The sequence below is a fragment of the Panicum virgatum genome, chromosome 8K (assembly GCF_016808335.1).
Source record: "Panicum virgatum strain AP13 chromosome 8K, P.virgatum_v5, whole genome shotgun sequence".
Taxonomy (NCBI): Eukaryota; Viridiplantae; Streptophyta; class Magnoliopsida; order Poales; family Poaceae; genus Panicum; species Panicum virgatum.
In genome coordinates this window covers 51,855,723-51,873,283 of record NC_053143.1, presented here as the reverse complement: position 1 = coordinate 51,873,283, position 17,561 = coordinate 51,855,723, and the positions used below count along the sequence as shown (strand labels likewise).

Below are 17,561 nucleotides of genomic sequence, written 5' to 3'. Positions count from 1 at the left end.
CATCTCTGATGAAATCTGTTGAGGCACGATGACTGAGGTTAAACAGAGCATCAGTTCTAGGCATGCATCTGTAGTCTGCTCGCTGCATGCCCGCATCTGTCTCCTGCACTCCTGCTGTTGATGAGAGTTGCTGAATGCAGATGGTGCTTTGCTGCTGCTACAACCTGTAGAGAGAGTTGTGTTGCGTTTGCAGGTCCGCTCCTTCCTATTCAGGCTGCGTTGGCGCTGCAGCCGATCACCGTAGATCACGGGGAAAGTTTCTGAGAAACCCGGCCCCCCGGCTCGATCGGCCGCATTTCAAATGCATCGTTGTTCATCTGAGTTGTGCGCCAGCGTTCGTTCTCTCCTCCATGAACAGAGGAGCAGCGACTGATGACTGTGGCTAGGTTGGCCCTTGGCCGACGGCGATCGACTGTGGTGGTGCCGTGCCCCCGGACACGGCAAGGACGACGGCTCGACGCAGCTCCGGCAGTGGGTAGCTAGGTCAGTACGGCGGCGCGCGCGTGGCTGCTCCGTCGAGCACCCCTTCCTGTGCCTGCGCTCCATAGCCCGAGCCTATCGCCGGCGCCGCGCCAGGCTCGCCGGCGCCACGCGTGGTCGTCTCCTCGCTGGGCGGCTGGGGTCGCGAGGGAAAGGGGGAAAGGATGTGAAACCGGACGCGATTTCAAAATTATCCTAGCCGCACAGCCTATATTGGACGGACCGGATGGACCCAGAGGTGGACGGTATTTGAACCACCGTCCACCCGGTCGGTATCTCAAGCTCAACCACCACCGTCCGCTGCCGGGGTCGCCGCTCGCCGGAGCGCTGCCGGCCTGCCGCGTCTCGGCCGGCCACTTCGCCTCCTAGCTAGAGAGAGCCCTCCGCCGCCGCTATAGCATGCGTCCACCATGCTCTCCGTCCGGCTCTCCCTTGGCTCTGCTGTGCTGCCTGGTGCCCACGGCGGCTCTCGCGCTCAGCGCCGCCGTGGGGTCGTCGTCGTTCTCCGCGCGCGGCGGAGGCTTCCGCTCTCGGAGCGACCGTGGTCTCCGCGCAGGCGGCGTCGGAGGCGGACTTGAGCGTGCGTCCGCTATGCGCTGCCTTGCCTTGGATACGATTTGATCATGCACGCGGCACGGTCAAACCCAGGCCGCCGAGGCTTCTTGTTCGCGTCCACGGATGCTGCTCCTCTGACAAAATCTCCTGTCCATCCACACCTGTCACGGATGTTGTGGCGCGGTATGCCGACGAACCCAGAAAAATTATGGAAATAATCATGCATCTCTGAACTGATCAAATCTGTTGAGGCACGAGCAGGACTAAGGTTAAACAGAGCAGTTCTAGAAACTCCACATGTTTAGCCAGAGCCCAACCTAAAAACTCAGTCTGGCGAAGAAGAAAAGATGTAATGCAGCAAGTGGCGAAGCAGAGGCACTGCCACACCACTCACCTGACTACTGAAATTGTTGGTGCACTTGTGTGCAGTAGTCTATGCATGGTATGTATATATATTTGTCATGTAGAAGTCGTTTAAATAATAGTAAATGATTTAAAGCCACAATCCAAAGAACAAAAATGAGTCCAGGTCACGATTAAGATATATATATATATATATATATATATATATATATATATATATATATATATATGGGGTGAGAGAAAAATGTTTATTCTGAATAGGTATGACAGCCGGCTTGCAGCATGATACGAGAGCCTCGATCAGAGGTATGTAGAAGGATAGACTATAAAAAGAGTCATTTTGTGAATTCTTCTCATTCAACTCCCAAAAGGGAAAAGACATTAACAAATGAGGGTGATCTTCTCAAATCCAAAATGCTAATTCAGAGCAACAGTTAAGTTGCTACTTGCAAGGTAGTAGGCTGTATCAGGTCCAAAATTGGGATACTTGTGTCTGTGGATCTCTTAAGATCTCTACTTCAGAACTAAATCTACTGCGCTCAAAATACTCCCATGAATGGAGGACACCCACAACACGAGTCAATCAGTCTTGTGACTCTTCCATGACTAAAGATGCAGCTTTTCAAATTTAAAAAATACATCAACAGCTTGCCCCAATGTTGGGATCTTGATTATTACTACATTGGCTTTCAGCAAAAAGCCCAAACAATCTAGCTGCAGGATTCATGCCATTACATAGTAGGGAATTGGATCCGTTTGTAATCCAGGTTTACCCAATCGAACACTTTGGGTTCTTGCCATTACACAGAATCAAGGTACCTCTTAAAAAGTGTAAGCTTGCATTTGGTTTACTCCAAAATCTCAATGATAAGTTAAACTGGAGATAGACTATGTGCATACGAATAATTTATCATGCAGATGAGATCTCCCTAACCTAAACAAGATAGAAATATATAGAGAGATGTGTGTCGTATGATGATCTTGTTCTATTTTGTCATGCATTTCTCCTCAAATTCTGTTTATCTCGATATTGGCGTGAGTTATTAGGGGAAATGGCATGACAAGATTAGAAGAGAAATCCCTAATTCTTTTCATTAAAAAGTAGAGTTTAAACTTCCGCATAACATTTCTAATACATTCAAATCAAAAATGTTTTTTTGGATAAAAGGAAGATCCCAGCGTCGGACGCTCACGGGTGAGTGTCTACAGCCAACAGAAAAGCAGCAAGCAGTCTGCAACCAAAACAGTTTAAATATCCAACAGTATAACAGAACAAGGACTAACCTAAACCATTGATTCAAGAACAACAGGGCTAACCCCACGAAAGGGCCTGTAGCCTAGTGGTTACAAGAGTCTCGGTAGCACCTGAGGTCATGGGTTCGACTCCCTATAGGAGCGAATATTCTGGGATTTAACGGCATTGTGCATTCAGTGGTCCCGTCGACAGCGAGACGCATGTGGTGACTTCGTCAATCTCGAGGATTTGCCGGCTCAGTCTTCGAAAATGCTCATAGGAGTAGGGTTTGTGTATATGTGTTCATAGGGGTGTGAGTGTGCGTGCATTGTGAGTGTCTGAGTTGTATTGCATAATCTCAAAACAAAACAGAGCTAACCCACCAATCTTCTTCTGCAATTCCATATGCCTGATGCGCCAAAATCTAGCAGCACACCTTCCAAGACAATCTGCAAGTATGAATTAGGCATGGTTCTACTAAAAACCGCATCATTTCTAGTGAGCTAAATAGCCCAACATAAAGCTGCAGCACCAACCAACACTTGTTTTCTGAATTTGTGAGAAAAAACCATCGAGCCAGGACCCTAACAGTTCCGAATCAATAGAAGGGGGCTGAAGTTCTAGAACAGAGAATCCACACAAATTTTGCTATATGGCAATAAAAAAAGATGTTGTATAGTTTCCTTAGAATAATAGAAACAACACCTATCGTATGCCCTTCCAGTTTCTATTGATCAAGGTATAGATGTCCAAATGGGCCGTGTTAGATGAGTCGCACGGAAAACGACACGAACACGACCCAACACGATGGGTTTAGTGCCAGTGCCAGCACGGCACAGTCGTAGTGTAGTACGTGGGCTGAAACCTCAGCACACAGTGCCGGCACGGGCACGACACGACTAACAGTCGGCACGGTGCTGGCACGGGTCCAGCCCACAACACTCATATATACCTCCCACCTCTCTCAAACCCTAGTCTCTCGGCGTCGTGCTGCTCGAGCTCCTCACCGGCCGCCGCGCCATCGACGCCGCCAAGCTCAGCCTCGTCGCATGGGTATGCACTGATCATCAACAAGCAGCTGGATCAGCGCGGCCATAGGCGCCTGATGATGACGCCTCCATTGATCGATCTCATGCTGTGAGCTTTCTCCGTGCATGCAGGCGAAGCAGTTTTCGTCGACGGCGAGGAAGACGAGATGCTCAAGATGGCCGACCCGGCCCTGGGCGGCCGGTACGACGCCGAGCAGCTCGGAACGTGGCGTGGGCGGCCAAGCTCTGCGTCCAATCCTCCCAGACCACAGGCCGCAGATGAGCAAGGTTATACCGTTAGAATTAGTTTTGAAAAAAGTAAAGCTTTTCTATGTTTAACAAAATTACTACTCAAAGTAATAATTTTTATGCGTAAAAGGCATTTCTTCATGATCGGAAACAGTACGAAAAAAATTTCACACACCACATACAAGTGGTTTGATTTATGAAATATCGCATTCGGCACGGCACAGTCGTAGTGTAGTACGTGGGCTGAAACCTCAGCACACAGTGCCGGCACGGGCACGACACGACTAACAGTCGGCACGGTGCTGGCACGGGTCCAGCCCACAACCACTCATATATACCTCCCACCTCTCTCAAACCCTAGTCTCTCGGCGTCGTGCTGCTCGAGCTCCTCACCGGCCGCCGCGCCATCGACGCCGCCAAGCTCAGCCTCGTCGCATGGGTATGCACTGATCATCAACAAGCAGCTGGATCAGCGCGGCCATAGGCGCACTGATGATGACGCCTCCATTGATCGATCTCTCATGCTGTGAGCTTTCTCCGTGCATGCAGGCGAAGCAGTACTTCGTCGACGGCGAGGAAGACGAGATGCTCAAGATGGCCGACCCGGCCCTGGGCGGCCGGTACGACGCCGAGCAGCTCCGGAACGTGGCGTGGGCGGCCAAGCTCTGCGTCCAATCCTCCCCAGACCACAGGCCGCAGATGAGCAAGGTATACCGTTAGAATTAGTTTGAAAAAAGTAAAGCTTTTCTATGTTTAACAAAATTACTACTCAAAGTAATAATTTTTATGCGTAAAAGGCCATTTCTTCATGATCGGAAACAGTACGAAAAAAATTTCACACACCACACTACAAGTGGTTTGATTTATGAAAATATCGCATTCGAAAGTGAGTTTATGATTTTGAAAAAAAAATTGCTTGCATAGGTGGTGCAGATATTAGTAGGGGAGAGGACGCAGGCGCATCCATGGGGAGAACGGCATAGGGGGAGCCACCGTCCGGGAGAGCTGCACGATGAAACGGACGGCTACGATGCGGCGCCGGGGTACCTGGATGATCTGAGCCGCCACAAGGCGCTCGCCTTCGACTTCGATGGGGAATCCACGCCACGGACGCATGTTGGTCCTTATTCTTGAATTTTAGGCACAACCTTTTATTGTGCTAGGGATGTATATTTTGTACATACACGTTAATTAAGTTGTGCATTGTACATGATTTGATGGGAAAGCTCTGTACATTTCGTGGTGCACTGGGAATAAAATTAAGATTTAGATCTGTCAACTTTTTAACAAGGAGTACAAGAATATTTAATGCACACAAATATTTTAAACCATCAATTTTTCATGCATGTATTATTACACATGCATAGTAAAGCTGTAGCGCTTTTTTTTGGGAGGGGGGGGTGGGGGAGGGGTTGCAAAACAATTCGTTACACAATTCATCTGCTTGCGACAACTTGTCATATTGTAAAAACAAAATGTGATTGTTGGCTCTTCATTTTGGGGTTTAGCTTTCCTGGTGCCTAGGGAAAATTCAGTGCAAGCAGAATTTATGGTGCTAAGGCCTTTTTCAATGGTAAAAGTCAGTAGGTATCTATAAACAACAAGTAAATTTAGAGTTAGTAGGTAGGGCTAAGCCAACATTGAATGTCGTGAAGTGAGAGAGAAGCACATTGAAAAATATTATAAACTGACTGCTAACTATTTTTGCTAGCTTTAAGCTACCCCTTTGGAGAGGAGCCCTAAAGAACAGTAATTCATAGTGTACATATTGTACAATAAAGGAGAAATGAGAATTTCTTAAATTTGCATTGTACATCAGGTTGATTAAAACCTGCTTGTTTGCTCGCACGCCCACATTCCATGCGAAAAAGTGGACGCGCGGCGTTCAACGGTGGCTCTGGCTATTTTTCGGAAAAGTCCTCTTCTTTACTAGAAATAATAACTAGACCCATCTCATCCAAACAACACAATATGCGCATTCATATATTTGTCACTTAAGTCCTATAACTAATGTTTATTTTGATACGAAGAAGCAGATTTTGGATAATGCTAGGGGTGGGCATTCGGTCTATTCGGGTATTTCGGTTCGGTCTATTTGGGTTTTGCGAATTTCGGGTTTCAAAAAATGAGAACCGAAATTTTAAAGACAAAATTAGGAACTGAACCCGAATAGACCGAATATTTCGGTTCGGTCTATTCGGTCCACCGAATTAACCGAATAATAAACACACCCTCATCTTCCATCAAAATATATGCAATGAATAGTTAAATAGAAGTACGAGTAATAGCGATAAGTAACTATGAAAAAATAGCATAATGAAATAGACACACAAATATTAAGATGAGATAACAACTATTAGCTAATAAGTTCAAAAATCACATAAGATATTATGGCATACCAAGAGTTTGAATGAATTTCGGGTTATTCGGTCTATTCGGGTTTTGGAGGCTAGGAACCGAACCCTAACCCGTACCCCGAATTAAACCATAAGTGTGGACCGAACCCGAACCCGAGAACCCGAATAGACCGACATTTCGGTCTATTCGGTTCGGTTCGGTTTGGTTTTTTCGGGTTTTAAATGCCCACCCCTAGATAATGCTGCCGTCTTTTCAAAAAAAGCCCTGGCGCTTTTACAATTCCCCCCTCCCGCAGCCCCAACCCTAACCCCCTCTCCTCCCCAGCTCCCCGCCGCCCGCCGCCCTCGCCCTCCTCTCCTGCTCCCCGCCGCCGCAGCCCCTCTCCTCCTCGGCTACCCTCCCCTCCCCTCACCCCTCCGCGCGGCACGGGCCGACGTGGATCCGGCGAGTCGCGGCCTACCTCCCGTGGCTGCTTGTCGGTGAGCGCGTTCTCGAAGGCCTCCTCCTCCTCCTCCTGTTGCTGCTGCTGCTGCTTCGCCCTCAGCACCTCCCCGCCGGCCGCGGCCCCCGCTTGTTCGAGAGCCGAAGGCGTCGAGGCTCGCGCAGCCTTCCCGGCGGTGCTCTCCTCCTCCTCCTCCGCCCTCGGCGCCTCCCCGCCGGTCGCGGCCCCGCTGCTCCTCGGGCATCGGCGGCGATGAGGCTCGCGCTGCCTCCCCGGCGGTGCTCTCCTCCTCCTCGGGAACCGGCGGGAAGGGCGCGGCTCCGGCTTCGACTCGGCGCTGTGCCCCTGCAACTGGGCCGCTCGCGCCGCCGCCACGCTAGGCGAGCGCAAGCGTGAGCATGGCAGCGCCGGGTGCCGGCACCATGGAGGGTCTACGCCGAGGTCCGCACGCTAGGCACCCTGTCCGCGCGCCGCGCCCCCGTGAGGGGCGCGTCGCCTCGAGACCCCGCTCGTCGCACTCTCAACCTCGTCGCTGGATCGCTCGTGCTCTTTGACGGCGGCTGCAAGGGAGGTACTTCCATCCAAATCATTTCACCACTTCGTTCTTGTTAGATAATTTGGTTCTAAGGTCGAAACGGTGAGTGCTTTGTGCGTGCTCTATGAATCAATTCACTAGGAGAAATTCGACGACTGGGGCAGAGTACTAGGATGGGCATGATGAACTGCAGTTGATTTGGCTGTGGTTACTTATATTCTGCAAACTATATGCAGAATCTTTGTATATGTTGCTGCTGCAGGTGTTTAGTTCATGCTTTAATTTGCTTCATTCGTTTTTCCTTCTTAAGAAAATGGCATGGGATCTGTTCAGACAAAGTACAACATGTAGTACTGAATCTTGCACTGGTATCACCTAAAAAAAATGCTTCATCAACGCTCACATGGTTCTGATAGTTATGGTAGACTTGCCAATTGTTTAGAGAGCCTTCATGCAACATATCATGTATCTTGTTACTTAACCACTTGGGATACAGGCTCTGCACTGGTATCCATTTTCGAACATAATTTATCTATATTTTGACAATTATTCCTGCATATGCCAAGTAATACCTTGGCGGTGCTCCTTTTCAGACGTGCTTAGTATATCATCCTAATGAATCTTTCTGCATACCAGGCTGATTTGGGTCATCCTAATGCTCCTTTTCAGTTTTGGGTCATGCAAACTGATTTGGTCATGTAATAACCGTTAGTCTCCCAAAACTTCAGTTCACATATACACATGACTGAATTAAGTAGCGTCAATGTAGCTGATTGCTGACTCCAACTCTTGGAAGTTGGAACCCTGATGATAAGTGCGAATATGAACAAATTATTTAGTGCCAAATTCTTATAAAACGGTATGCATGCTGGAGTTTGTGTTAGCTACTAAAATTATAATCATGGTTCATCTTCTTATTTGCTTATAGATTTATAGATCTGCATTTACATGCTATATACATAGTATAGTTTCAGAAATAGTGCAAGCTAGAGCCTGCATTTCAGTAGTACATGAATGGATGGAAATTAGAAAAGAGCAGCCATACAGAATTATCAGTTTTAATATGCATGGAAATTTTCATTCAGGTCTACTTCATCTGCATTACATTTTTTTCATCCTGTTAGTGATTATCAGCTCACACCTTAATTTGAATTGAAATTGATTAAGTATCTTAATGTTCTCACACAAGATAATTCAAATTGCTGTCATGCCTTATTCCAGTTTATATTAGAAAGGTTGAAATCAGAAAAGAGCCAAGTCAGCTATGCTAGCCATAATCATTCAGCATGCCTAATTTTCTTCTATTAGCCTAATTTTCCAGTTTTTTGTTGACTTTTTAGTTATTAGCCCTTGATGTTTGAAAATTTCAGACCCACAAAATATTTTTAAGCATGTTCCTTGTCTCCTTTTTCTTGTTTTTTTGGCGAACGTGCCTGAGCACGTATTTCATTAAGAGGAGTAGAAGAGTACAACAACGCCATCATGAACTGCAGTTCATGATGCCCAGATGTTTGTTACAAATAGATGCTTACATAATCATGTTTAGGCGACCTACATGGATAGGAGCTAGCAGCCCGCAACAGCTAAGAAAAGCTTCTAAGGACCCAAAGCCCGCCTGTAGCCAAGCATTGGCCTCCTCAAAAACTGCATTTAGGACATTGTCAACCGATTGAAAGACATGATCAAAAATTCGCCGGTTCCGTTTCCTTCCAAATAATCCAAAAGGCAAGAAGTACCAAAGTATCAAAAGATTTACGGTCGACCTTTCCAAATCTTTTGCGAGCAGCTAGCCACCAATCAGAGAATATGGCGCCTGGGTGAATCGGTGAAATCGAGTGCCAACGACCACGTAGAAGAATTCTGTACCAAACTTCCCTTGAGAAGGAGCACCCAACCAGCAAGTGTGATATAGTCTCAGGCTCTTGATTGCAAAGGGCGCAAGTGTCATGTTGCTGCAGATTATGGCGTTTTCGTCTATCGGCTGTCCAACAGCGATCATGTAGAGCCAGCCAAAGAATTTGCATTTGCCTGGCGCTCTCGTCTTCCAAAGGACCTTGGCTCCAGTGATAGAAGATTGACCAATAAAAAAAGCACGATAGGCCGAAGCAGTAGAAAAATTGTGGGGCTCCAAACTATGTTGCACCAGAGGTGATGATGCTTTGCTTTTGCAATTTACGTGTTCCTACCTATCCAATTTCCTAAGATTAGTTTTCAGCTTGTAATTCCTTCACTTTATGGGAATGCAAATTACTACAGAGTTGATGCAGCCATAATATATGATGTTGACCTCTCAGTTGTAAGCTAACAAATGTTTGTAGAACCTGACATTGGAAAGCATTTTCTAAGGATCGGAACGCAAGGCTGTTCAGGTAAATATATTACCTTAAGATTCTGGAGTAGCAAACTGAAATTCTTCTCAGTGTGACAGTGCCACGGTTTTAACTATCTAGCCAATGGAAATATGGACTCTTATTATCAGATCTGGCAACTAAATCTGGACTCTTTCTATTAGATATGGCAACTTCTGCTTGACCGAACAGAAGGACTTGTATTATTTGCTACTACACTATTGTTGCATTGATTATTGATAAAAGTATTCAGGCTCATGCTGGTGGACACCTATATTAAGATCACTCCGTAGAGGACACCGAAGAACGGCATATAGATATGCTGCATACATATTTAGTTTAACCTTATGTTCTAATGATAATTTGCGATTTGTTTCTAGAAAAACTGCTTTCCTGCTTCCCTAGCCGGCTTTTGTGGACCCTTCATCTCGGGCAAGAAGAGTCTGATGCATGGGATCTGCGGTCTCCATGGACCTCCGCCGGCAAACTATGTAGCATGGTGATTAACTTTTGGTTTCAGTTAGTATTCAAAGCTACTTGCTAGGTTGTTTGGTAGCTATGCATACTTGTGTTGCATGTAGATATATAGTGCTCAGATGTGCCGTAATATTGATGCTCCAAATTCCGGACAGACACCTGATGATAAGATAAATTGGGTCCTCGGATGTAACCATGGTGATCGGATGTATACTGTGATGTTGATGATTGAGATGCCAGATAGACACCTGATGGATAAGATAGTTCGGTGCTCGGATGTATATTTATTATTTAGACACCTGATGGCTAGGATAGTATGGTGCTCGGATGTGCAGTAATATCTATGATTCAAATGCCGGATAGACACATGTTAGCATGATGTGGCTGTTACCTAATGTGGTGGTTTCGTATTGAATTCATCTTATACTATACGTATAATATAATTGTCACTTTTTATTGTCTTATGGTTACTTACATATGATTGTTTAAATGATAGGGCGCCCATTGCGCGCCGAATGTTCTAGTATTTTTAATGGCTGGCACAATGCAATGACTTAAAGTTGGGGACATTAAGCGCGGCACGTAGTGTTGTCGTTCTGGACATGCTTTTATAATACAGTATATTGTGTCGCAGCAGACAACAACTAAATACATGTACCGGATCAATTATTGCAACAATTAATAATAAGATTACTGAGCCTAAACACAGTACATCTCATCGGTGGTGCCAAATAATGTCAAGACTATACAAGTTACCAACTTAGGATATACTACCTTGATTAACCGAGGCGGTTGGCTGACCACCTCGGTAAAGGCCCCGATTAATCGAGGTCTTGCGACCGAGGCGGTTGTCATGCCCGTTTCGGTTAATCTGTTTTGCCCGCCTCAGTTAAACATTGTGTAGTAGTGCCAATTATTAGTTGCTTCGACTTTTATAAATATATAGATTTTACTTTATATGTAAAAATATAATATATATTTAGATGCATAATAAAAATTATGTATTTAGAAAAATTAAAACGACTAATAATTTGAGAAGAGAAGACTATGAAATAGTATGTATCTATAGTACTAGTACTAGTTAACAAGGAAACACCATTGTTGGACGCCTTGACCTGTTGCGAAGCTGGCAGCACTAGGCGTACGCGTGGCCGTGCTCTCCATCTTTTCAGACACACTTTTTATGGTCATTGTAGCCGGGGCGGAGTAAGTCCTTGTCCTTGTGTGCCAAATAGCAATCAAGGGTCTGTTTAGATGAAAGCTAAAAACTTTTTGTGTTGGAATTTTGTTAATTTGAAGTACTAAATGAAGTCTATTTACAAATTTTTTTTTGCATAGATGGGTTGTAAATCGCGAGACGAATCTAATGATGCTAATTAATCCATAATTAATCAATAATCAGCGGAAGATTACTGTAGCACCACTGTTGCAAAACATGGATTAAGTGGGCTCATTAGATTCGTCTCGCGATTTACAGCACATCTATGCAAAAAGTTTTGTAAATAGATTTCATTTAGTACTCCATACATGTGTCGAAACATTGACAGTTTTTTTTATTTATTTCCAGGGTCCAAATCCACGCACTGTCCGAACTGCCAGCGCAAGAAACAACACGATTAATTACTGCACCGGAATCATATCCCAGCTGCTTACATGAAGCCAACAAAATCTTACCGTGTCCTGTCCACAGCAGCGGAGCCAGCGAGCGAGTTGCTACAGTGTACAGCAGCGTGGTGATGTGGCCACAGCCCACAGATGGGGATCGAGCAGCAGCCGGCGGCGTGAGACCAGGTTAACCATTTCGTTTTCCGGTCAAATCCCGGTGTTTAGCGGAAACGGAATTCCGTTCCGAAATTTCGGTAAATTTTGGCGAATTTCGTTGAATTTCGGTCGAAATTTGTTGAATTTTGAATTTGAAAACGAAATATACCGAAAAATACCGAAATTTCGGATCCCGGTAACTAGCGGAAACGAAAAATTTTCCGAAATTTCGGCGAAATTTCGCCGAAATTGTTAACCCTGCGTGAGACTGACCTCACTAGACTACCCGCCTTGGATGACGTGGAGCGGGATTGCACTGTTTGACACGGTAGAAATAGGTTTGAAATAGGCAGTGGGCGGGGTAGTTGGATAGGTAGTAGTGAGGTCAGTCTGAATGCGGTCGGCAGGGTTTGGTCCGCGCCACCGCACATCATTCAATTCAGGGGCTGCCTCCTGCCTTGGCGCGCGCTTGCAGGGGCCAGCAATGGCGTCGCCCGCCGGCCGGCCGCATTGGCGTGGCGCGGCGCCAGGTAGACGCCGACTGAGATCTCACAGGCGATGCGTAGGCCTAGCACAAAAATTTTGACCAATAATTAGGAGTACTAAATAAAGTCAATTTACAAAATTAACTCCACAACCCTGCGCTACTTCGCGAGACGAAACTAATGAGGTCTCTGACCGCACGATTAGAGGATGGTACTGTAGCATTACTGTAGCCAATCATCGATTAATTACTGTTATTAGATTCGTCGTGAAAAGTTACACCCATCTGTGAAAATTTTTTGCAAATAAACTTCGTTTAGTACTCCATACATGTGAAATTCTTTCCTCAGGAATTGTGTGTGCTACTCATGCTACAAAACCAAACAGAGCCAGGACAGAAGGTAATAAACACACTGGCATGCATCTGGCGCCCGTCCCTCCCCTGCGTGGCCAAATGCGGCAACCACACCTGCGACGCCATGGCGGCGATCCCAGCAGCTCGCCGGAGCATAGCCGCCGGGGCGCACGCAGGACCTGCGTGCTTCGAGTTGGAGGTGGTGCCGGGAAAGGACCATGCATATGCCGCCATGCGACGTGAGACGACACGACGTTTGGATAAAGCTAGCTAGCGCGGTCATGGTCATGCCGCCCTCCCTAGGCCGGGCGGGCAACCTTTTTGTCCCCTCTTCCAATGCAACCTTTTTGTGTTTACGGGGTTTGGGGTGGCTATGGCTGTTTTCAACGGTTCCTCCTAAATTCGATCTCTAAAAAAAATATTCCTTCTCCCCTATACCAATTCCATCCCCCACACAAAATTTTCCTCCAACAATATTCCCTACACTACTCCCCCTATACACCACCATCACATATTTTACTCATTTTCTCCCAACTACCACTTCCCTCTTCATTCTCTCTCTTTCCCGTGGTGACCGGGGGAACCCAAGACGCCGGCGAACGGGCCTCCGCTGCCGGTGCTCCTTGGCCCTCGCCGATCCTTCGGAGGGCGGGATCGAGAGTTGGGCCACCAGATCTACCCTTGCTGGTCCGCGTCCGCTCTCATCGTCTGTCCGGCGACGCGTCCTGTGCAACAAGCAGACGGATCCCCGCCAGCTGTTGTCCGCGGCGCAGGCGGGCGGACGCTGCTGCTGTGACCTCCTGCGTGTCAGCTCGGAAGGCGTTGGCGGTAGACGAAGAGGGTGAACCTGCTGAAGGCAAGTATCTCTGCGTTTTCCAGGGTCAGTGGACCACCTTCGATCCACTCTTTTGTGTTTCGTGGCTGAGAAATCCATTAGAGTTTATGAACTAATGCTTTGTTAAAAATTTCTGAGACGTCATAGTTCATAAATTAGACAATTTGGCATCCGATCCACAATCCTGAGCTAGAGAAACTCATGCTCCTGAGCAATGCAGAGCTATTAATTAGTCATGTCATTATGGTAGGTTCAGTGCAAATAATGTAGGAACCGGTGCATTTACATGTTAATTACTCCTGTCATTGCTGCCGAGGAATATATTTATTACAATTTCTTGTTTAGTGGTACTAATTCTTTACTGTTATTCAAATTTGTGACATGTAATCTTTTTGCAACTTTGTGGTCTGTTATTTGTTGCACTTCTGAAGGTCTGCAGAAGTCATGGAGGACAAAAACTTGCTGCTGAAATACCTAGATGTCGCATACGACTCTGATGAAGAGATGGATATGGAGCTCGATGAAATGGAGGAAGTGATGTCCGTGATGTTCGTCATGGAGGAGGAGCAGCACATGATCCCCAGAGCTCCCCAGCTGCCAAGCGACGTTGTTTGTCGTAACTTCAAAGAGGGCCACGACAGGATATGGGCACACTACTTTACGCCGAACCCAGTGTATGGCCCCAAAAATTTTCGTCGCCGGTACGGTTTGCGCAAGACTTTGCATATTGATTTTCTGTTCCAATTTATGATCAATGGACCTGTGAAAGTAGACACTTCACCATTTTCTAATACGTGCTACTCCTATAACTGCAGGTTTCGTATGGCAAGGCATGTGTTCAATAGGATAGTAGATGCAGTCAAGCTTGTGGACAAGGAGTTCGTTCAGCGACATGACTGCACTGGGCTCATGGGATTGAGCAGTTTACAGAAGTGTGTTGCCTCCATTCGGATCCTAGCATATGGACTCCCAGCTGATGCTGTGGACGAGTACATCCAAATTGGTGACTCCACTGCTCTAAAGGCAATGCGGCATTTCTGTAGAGCTATTATCAAAGCCTTTGGTGCAACCTATCTCCGTGCACCAAATCAGCAGGATATAGCTCGGCTACTTGCTGAAGGGGAGAGTCGGGGATTTCCTGGCATGCTAGGCAGTATTGATTGTATGCATTGGGAGTGGCGTAACTGCCCAACAGCGTGGAAGGGTCAGTTCACTGGAAGATACAAGAAGCCGTCCATGATCCTTGAGGCTGTCGCTGATCACAAGCTTTGGTTTTGGCATGCGTACTTTGGCATGCCCGGTAGCTGCAATGACATCAACGTGGTTCACCGCTCGCCGCTCTTCTCCCGATACATGGAGGGTCAGACAGCCCCTGTAAACTTCAATGTGAATGGAAGGGCGTACGACACGGGTTATTACTTGGCTGATGGTATATACCCCGACTGGATTGCCTTTGTCAAGAGTGTGCGTCAGCCTATGGAGAGGAAGACACAGCATTTCGCAGCTCAGCAAGAATCAGCCCGAAAGGACATCGAGAGAGCTTTTGGTGTCCTGCAAGCAAGATGGGCAGTGGTTCGAGGGCCAGCTTATGGTTGGGACAAGCGAGCAATTGGTGAAATAATGAAAGCTTGCATTATCATGCATAACATGATAGTCGAAGACGAGGGCGACGGCGCCATGAACACCAACTTCGACAGCCTTGGGGACCTTGCAGATCTTCGGACAGGCATCCTTGCACAGCGAGATGCTTTTGTGAGAGCGCATCACAAGCTCCGGAACCGTGAAGTTCATGGTCAGCTGCAGGTAGACCTGATAGAGCATCAATGGACTCGTCTTGGTGCTAGGTTGAGCTCTAATGGAGCTACAATGTGAGGCTCTAGCAGCTTTGTGGAAATTGTGCTTGAATCTAGCAGCTTTGTGGACATTGTATTTTAATCTAGCAGCTTTGTGAAATTTGTGAAATTCATACATATAAATGGTTCTCGAATACTGAAAGTGAAAGTGAACTGAATACACAAATATAAATGGTTCTCGAATACTAATACATGTGGTTCTCACACGCTAACACAAATGGTTCTCACACACAAATATAAATGGTTCGCACACGCTAATAGAAATAGTTCTCACACATAAATACAAGTGGTCACACACTACAGATTCTTGTTGTCTCAGTCTGAACTTGGGTTCGTGTACTTGGCAAGAATTTTGTCCTGCTGAGCCTTGTAGAACGGGCGGAGACACGGAATGCACATATCTAGATCAATGCTCAAAAACCGCTCTTCATCAGCCACAATCCTAGCCTCCCTCTCCTTTTCTTCCTGGGCCAACCGCCTGTCCTCTATGGCCAAACGACGTTCCTCAAGCCTCATATTATGCTCCATCTTCTCCTTCTCAAGCTCCACTTGACGGTCCAGCTTCTCCTTCTCGATTGCAGCTATGTGGGCAAGGTGCACATTCTTCTCATTCTGAGTCTCCTTCATGTATGAGTTCCTATCACTCCAAAGTCCATGCATCTTTGAAGCGAATGACTCTGCTGTCTTCTTCCTAGAAGCTTTACTTGAGTCCCTCCCTAGTGGGCGCTTGCCGTTGCCAGAAGATGGGGTCGAGTTATCATCGGTTGTGTCCACTTGGTTTGAGGCTCCGTCAACCGTCTCCATGCAATCTTCATCATCATTAGATGTAGTCGGCTTCTCTACCTCCTCGTGCCACTTTGGCTCATCTTTGAGGTATTTCCAGCAATGCATGTAATTGAAAGGCTTCTTTTGGGCACCAGCATACCTCGCAAGTGCCTCAGTGGTCTGCAAGTAAATGATAGATATGTAATACAATTGATAAACATGTAACAAATCATGCATACACTGAAAAATGAATGAGGCATACCTTGTCCGCATCTGACATTCCGCTTGGATTAATCCTGACAATTTCAGCATAACGGTGAGAAAATATAGTGCACTCTACTTTTATGCCTTCCCAACGCTTAGTAATCGACTTCTTTGACCTTTTCGGGTATGGGCTGCATTGTGAGTTGTAGCCGCTGCAAATTCTAGACCACATCCCTTCCCTTCGCTGCCCGGTGTTTACTACCGGGTCAGTGCAAATGGAAACCCACCACTTGGTTAGAAGGATATCTTCTTCAGGGGTGAAATTTGGCTGCTTTACCCTGCTAGCCCCTGCTGTATTGGAGGCAGAAGCCCCTCCTTGCATCTGTTGTATGGGATGATGCATTGGCTGTTGCATGGAATGATGCATTGGTTCTTCATGAGGAGGAGGCATTCCCACATTGTGAGGAGAGCGGTAATATGGAGGGGTTTGTGGATGCATGCCATAGTGCTGGTTGCGGAGCATCCATGGCTGGGATGCTGAATTGACCGTTGCATCAAGATGGAGCCGCTCTTCATCTGTGTCGCAACCTTGGTAAGCATTGTTGATGACGTGCTGCATCTTCACAGGTCATTGTCATCAAAGTTAAAATACAATTGAATGAAAACTCAAAGCTGACTGTACATAGCTTTTGTGAATGACAACCAACCTGCCTGATTTCAATTTTTCAGTGACACTATGCTACTGATTGTAAAAGAGAACATATAAAAACCAATGAAAATTGTGGTTCAAACACAGATGGCATGAAACACACACAATTATATTTAGGCAATAGTCTGCGCATACAAATATCCTTAATCATTAACATGACATAAATAATGTACCAAGGAAATCCTAGATCCACCAAGGAAATCTTCAACATGCTCCATATTCCACTGCCCAAAGCTAATGCGCTAATGGATCTGACTAAATAATGTACGAATCCTTAGCTTCAACATGGAATCAGACTGAGATGCAGTAGAGGTACCTTCTTGTGCGCCGGCGCTTCGTCGAGGACGAGGGATCTCCGAAACTTTGCCTGGATCGATGACGGAGCCGCACAGACCTCGGCAGCTTCAATGTCGCCCCGGTGCTCTTGCCCACCAACGCCCCTCTTTCCCCTCCGTCGCTGTTGTCGGTGGAGATGCGCTCGGGCTCCGCCAGATCTGGGCCCCACTTCCCCGATGTGCCGCCTTCCT

General features: G+C 46.6%; 2 protein-coding genes and 1 long non-coding RNA gene across 3 annotated transcripts; all 3 read left to right on the top strand.

Moving 5' to 3' along the window:
• Positions 1 to 4,426: 4,426 nt before the first annotated feature.
• On the top strand, positions 4,427 to 5,156 carry LOC120646396 (receptor-like cytosolic serine/threonine-protein kinase RBK1). Its single transcript, XM_039922976.1, has 2 exons — positions 4,427 to 4,617; positions 4,834 to 5,156. The coding sequence occupies exons 1-2, from the start codon at positions 4,453 to 4,455 to the stop codon at positions 5,041 to 5,043; spliced, it is 375 nt and encodes a 124-aa protein (XP_039778910.1). The 5' UTR covers positions 4,427 to 4,452; the 3' UTR covers positions 5,044 to 5,156.
• A 1,401-nt stretch (positions 5,157 to 6,557) lies between these two features.
• On the top strand, positions 6,558 to 10,531 carry LOC120645145. The gene is made up of 2 exons (XR_005664150.1): positions 6,558 to 7,280; positions 9,973 to 10,531. It is a non-coding gene; the product is annotated as an uncharacterized LOC120645145 (long non-coding RNA).
• Positions 10,532 to 13,947: 3,416 nt separating this feature from the next.
• Positions 13,948 to 15,375, top strand: LOC120645945 (protein ALP1-like). The gene is made up of 2 exons (XM_039922644.1): positions 13,948 to 14,177; positions 14,319 to 15,375. Exons 1-2 carry the CDS (start codon positions 13,948 to 13,950, stop codon positions 15,373 to 15,375), a joined length of 1,287 nt encoding a protein of 428 aa, XP_039778578.1.
• The last annotated feature ends 2,186 nt before the right edge of the window (positions 15,376 to 17,561 follow it).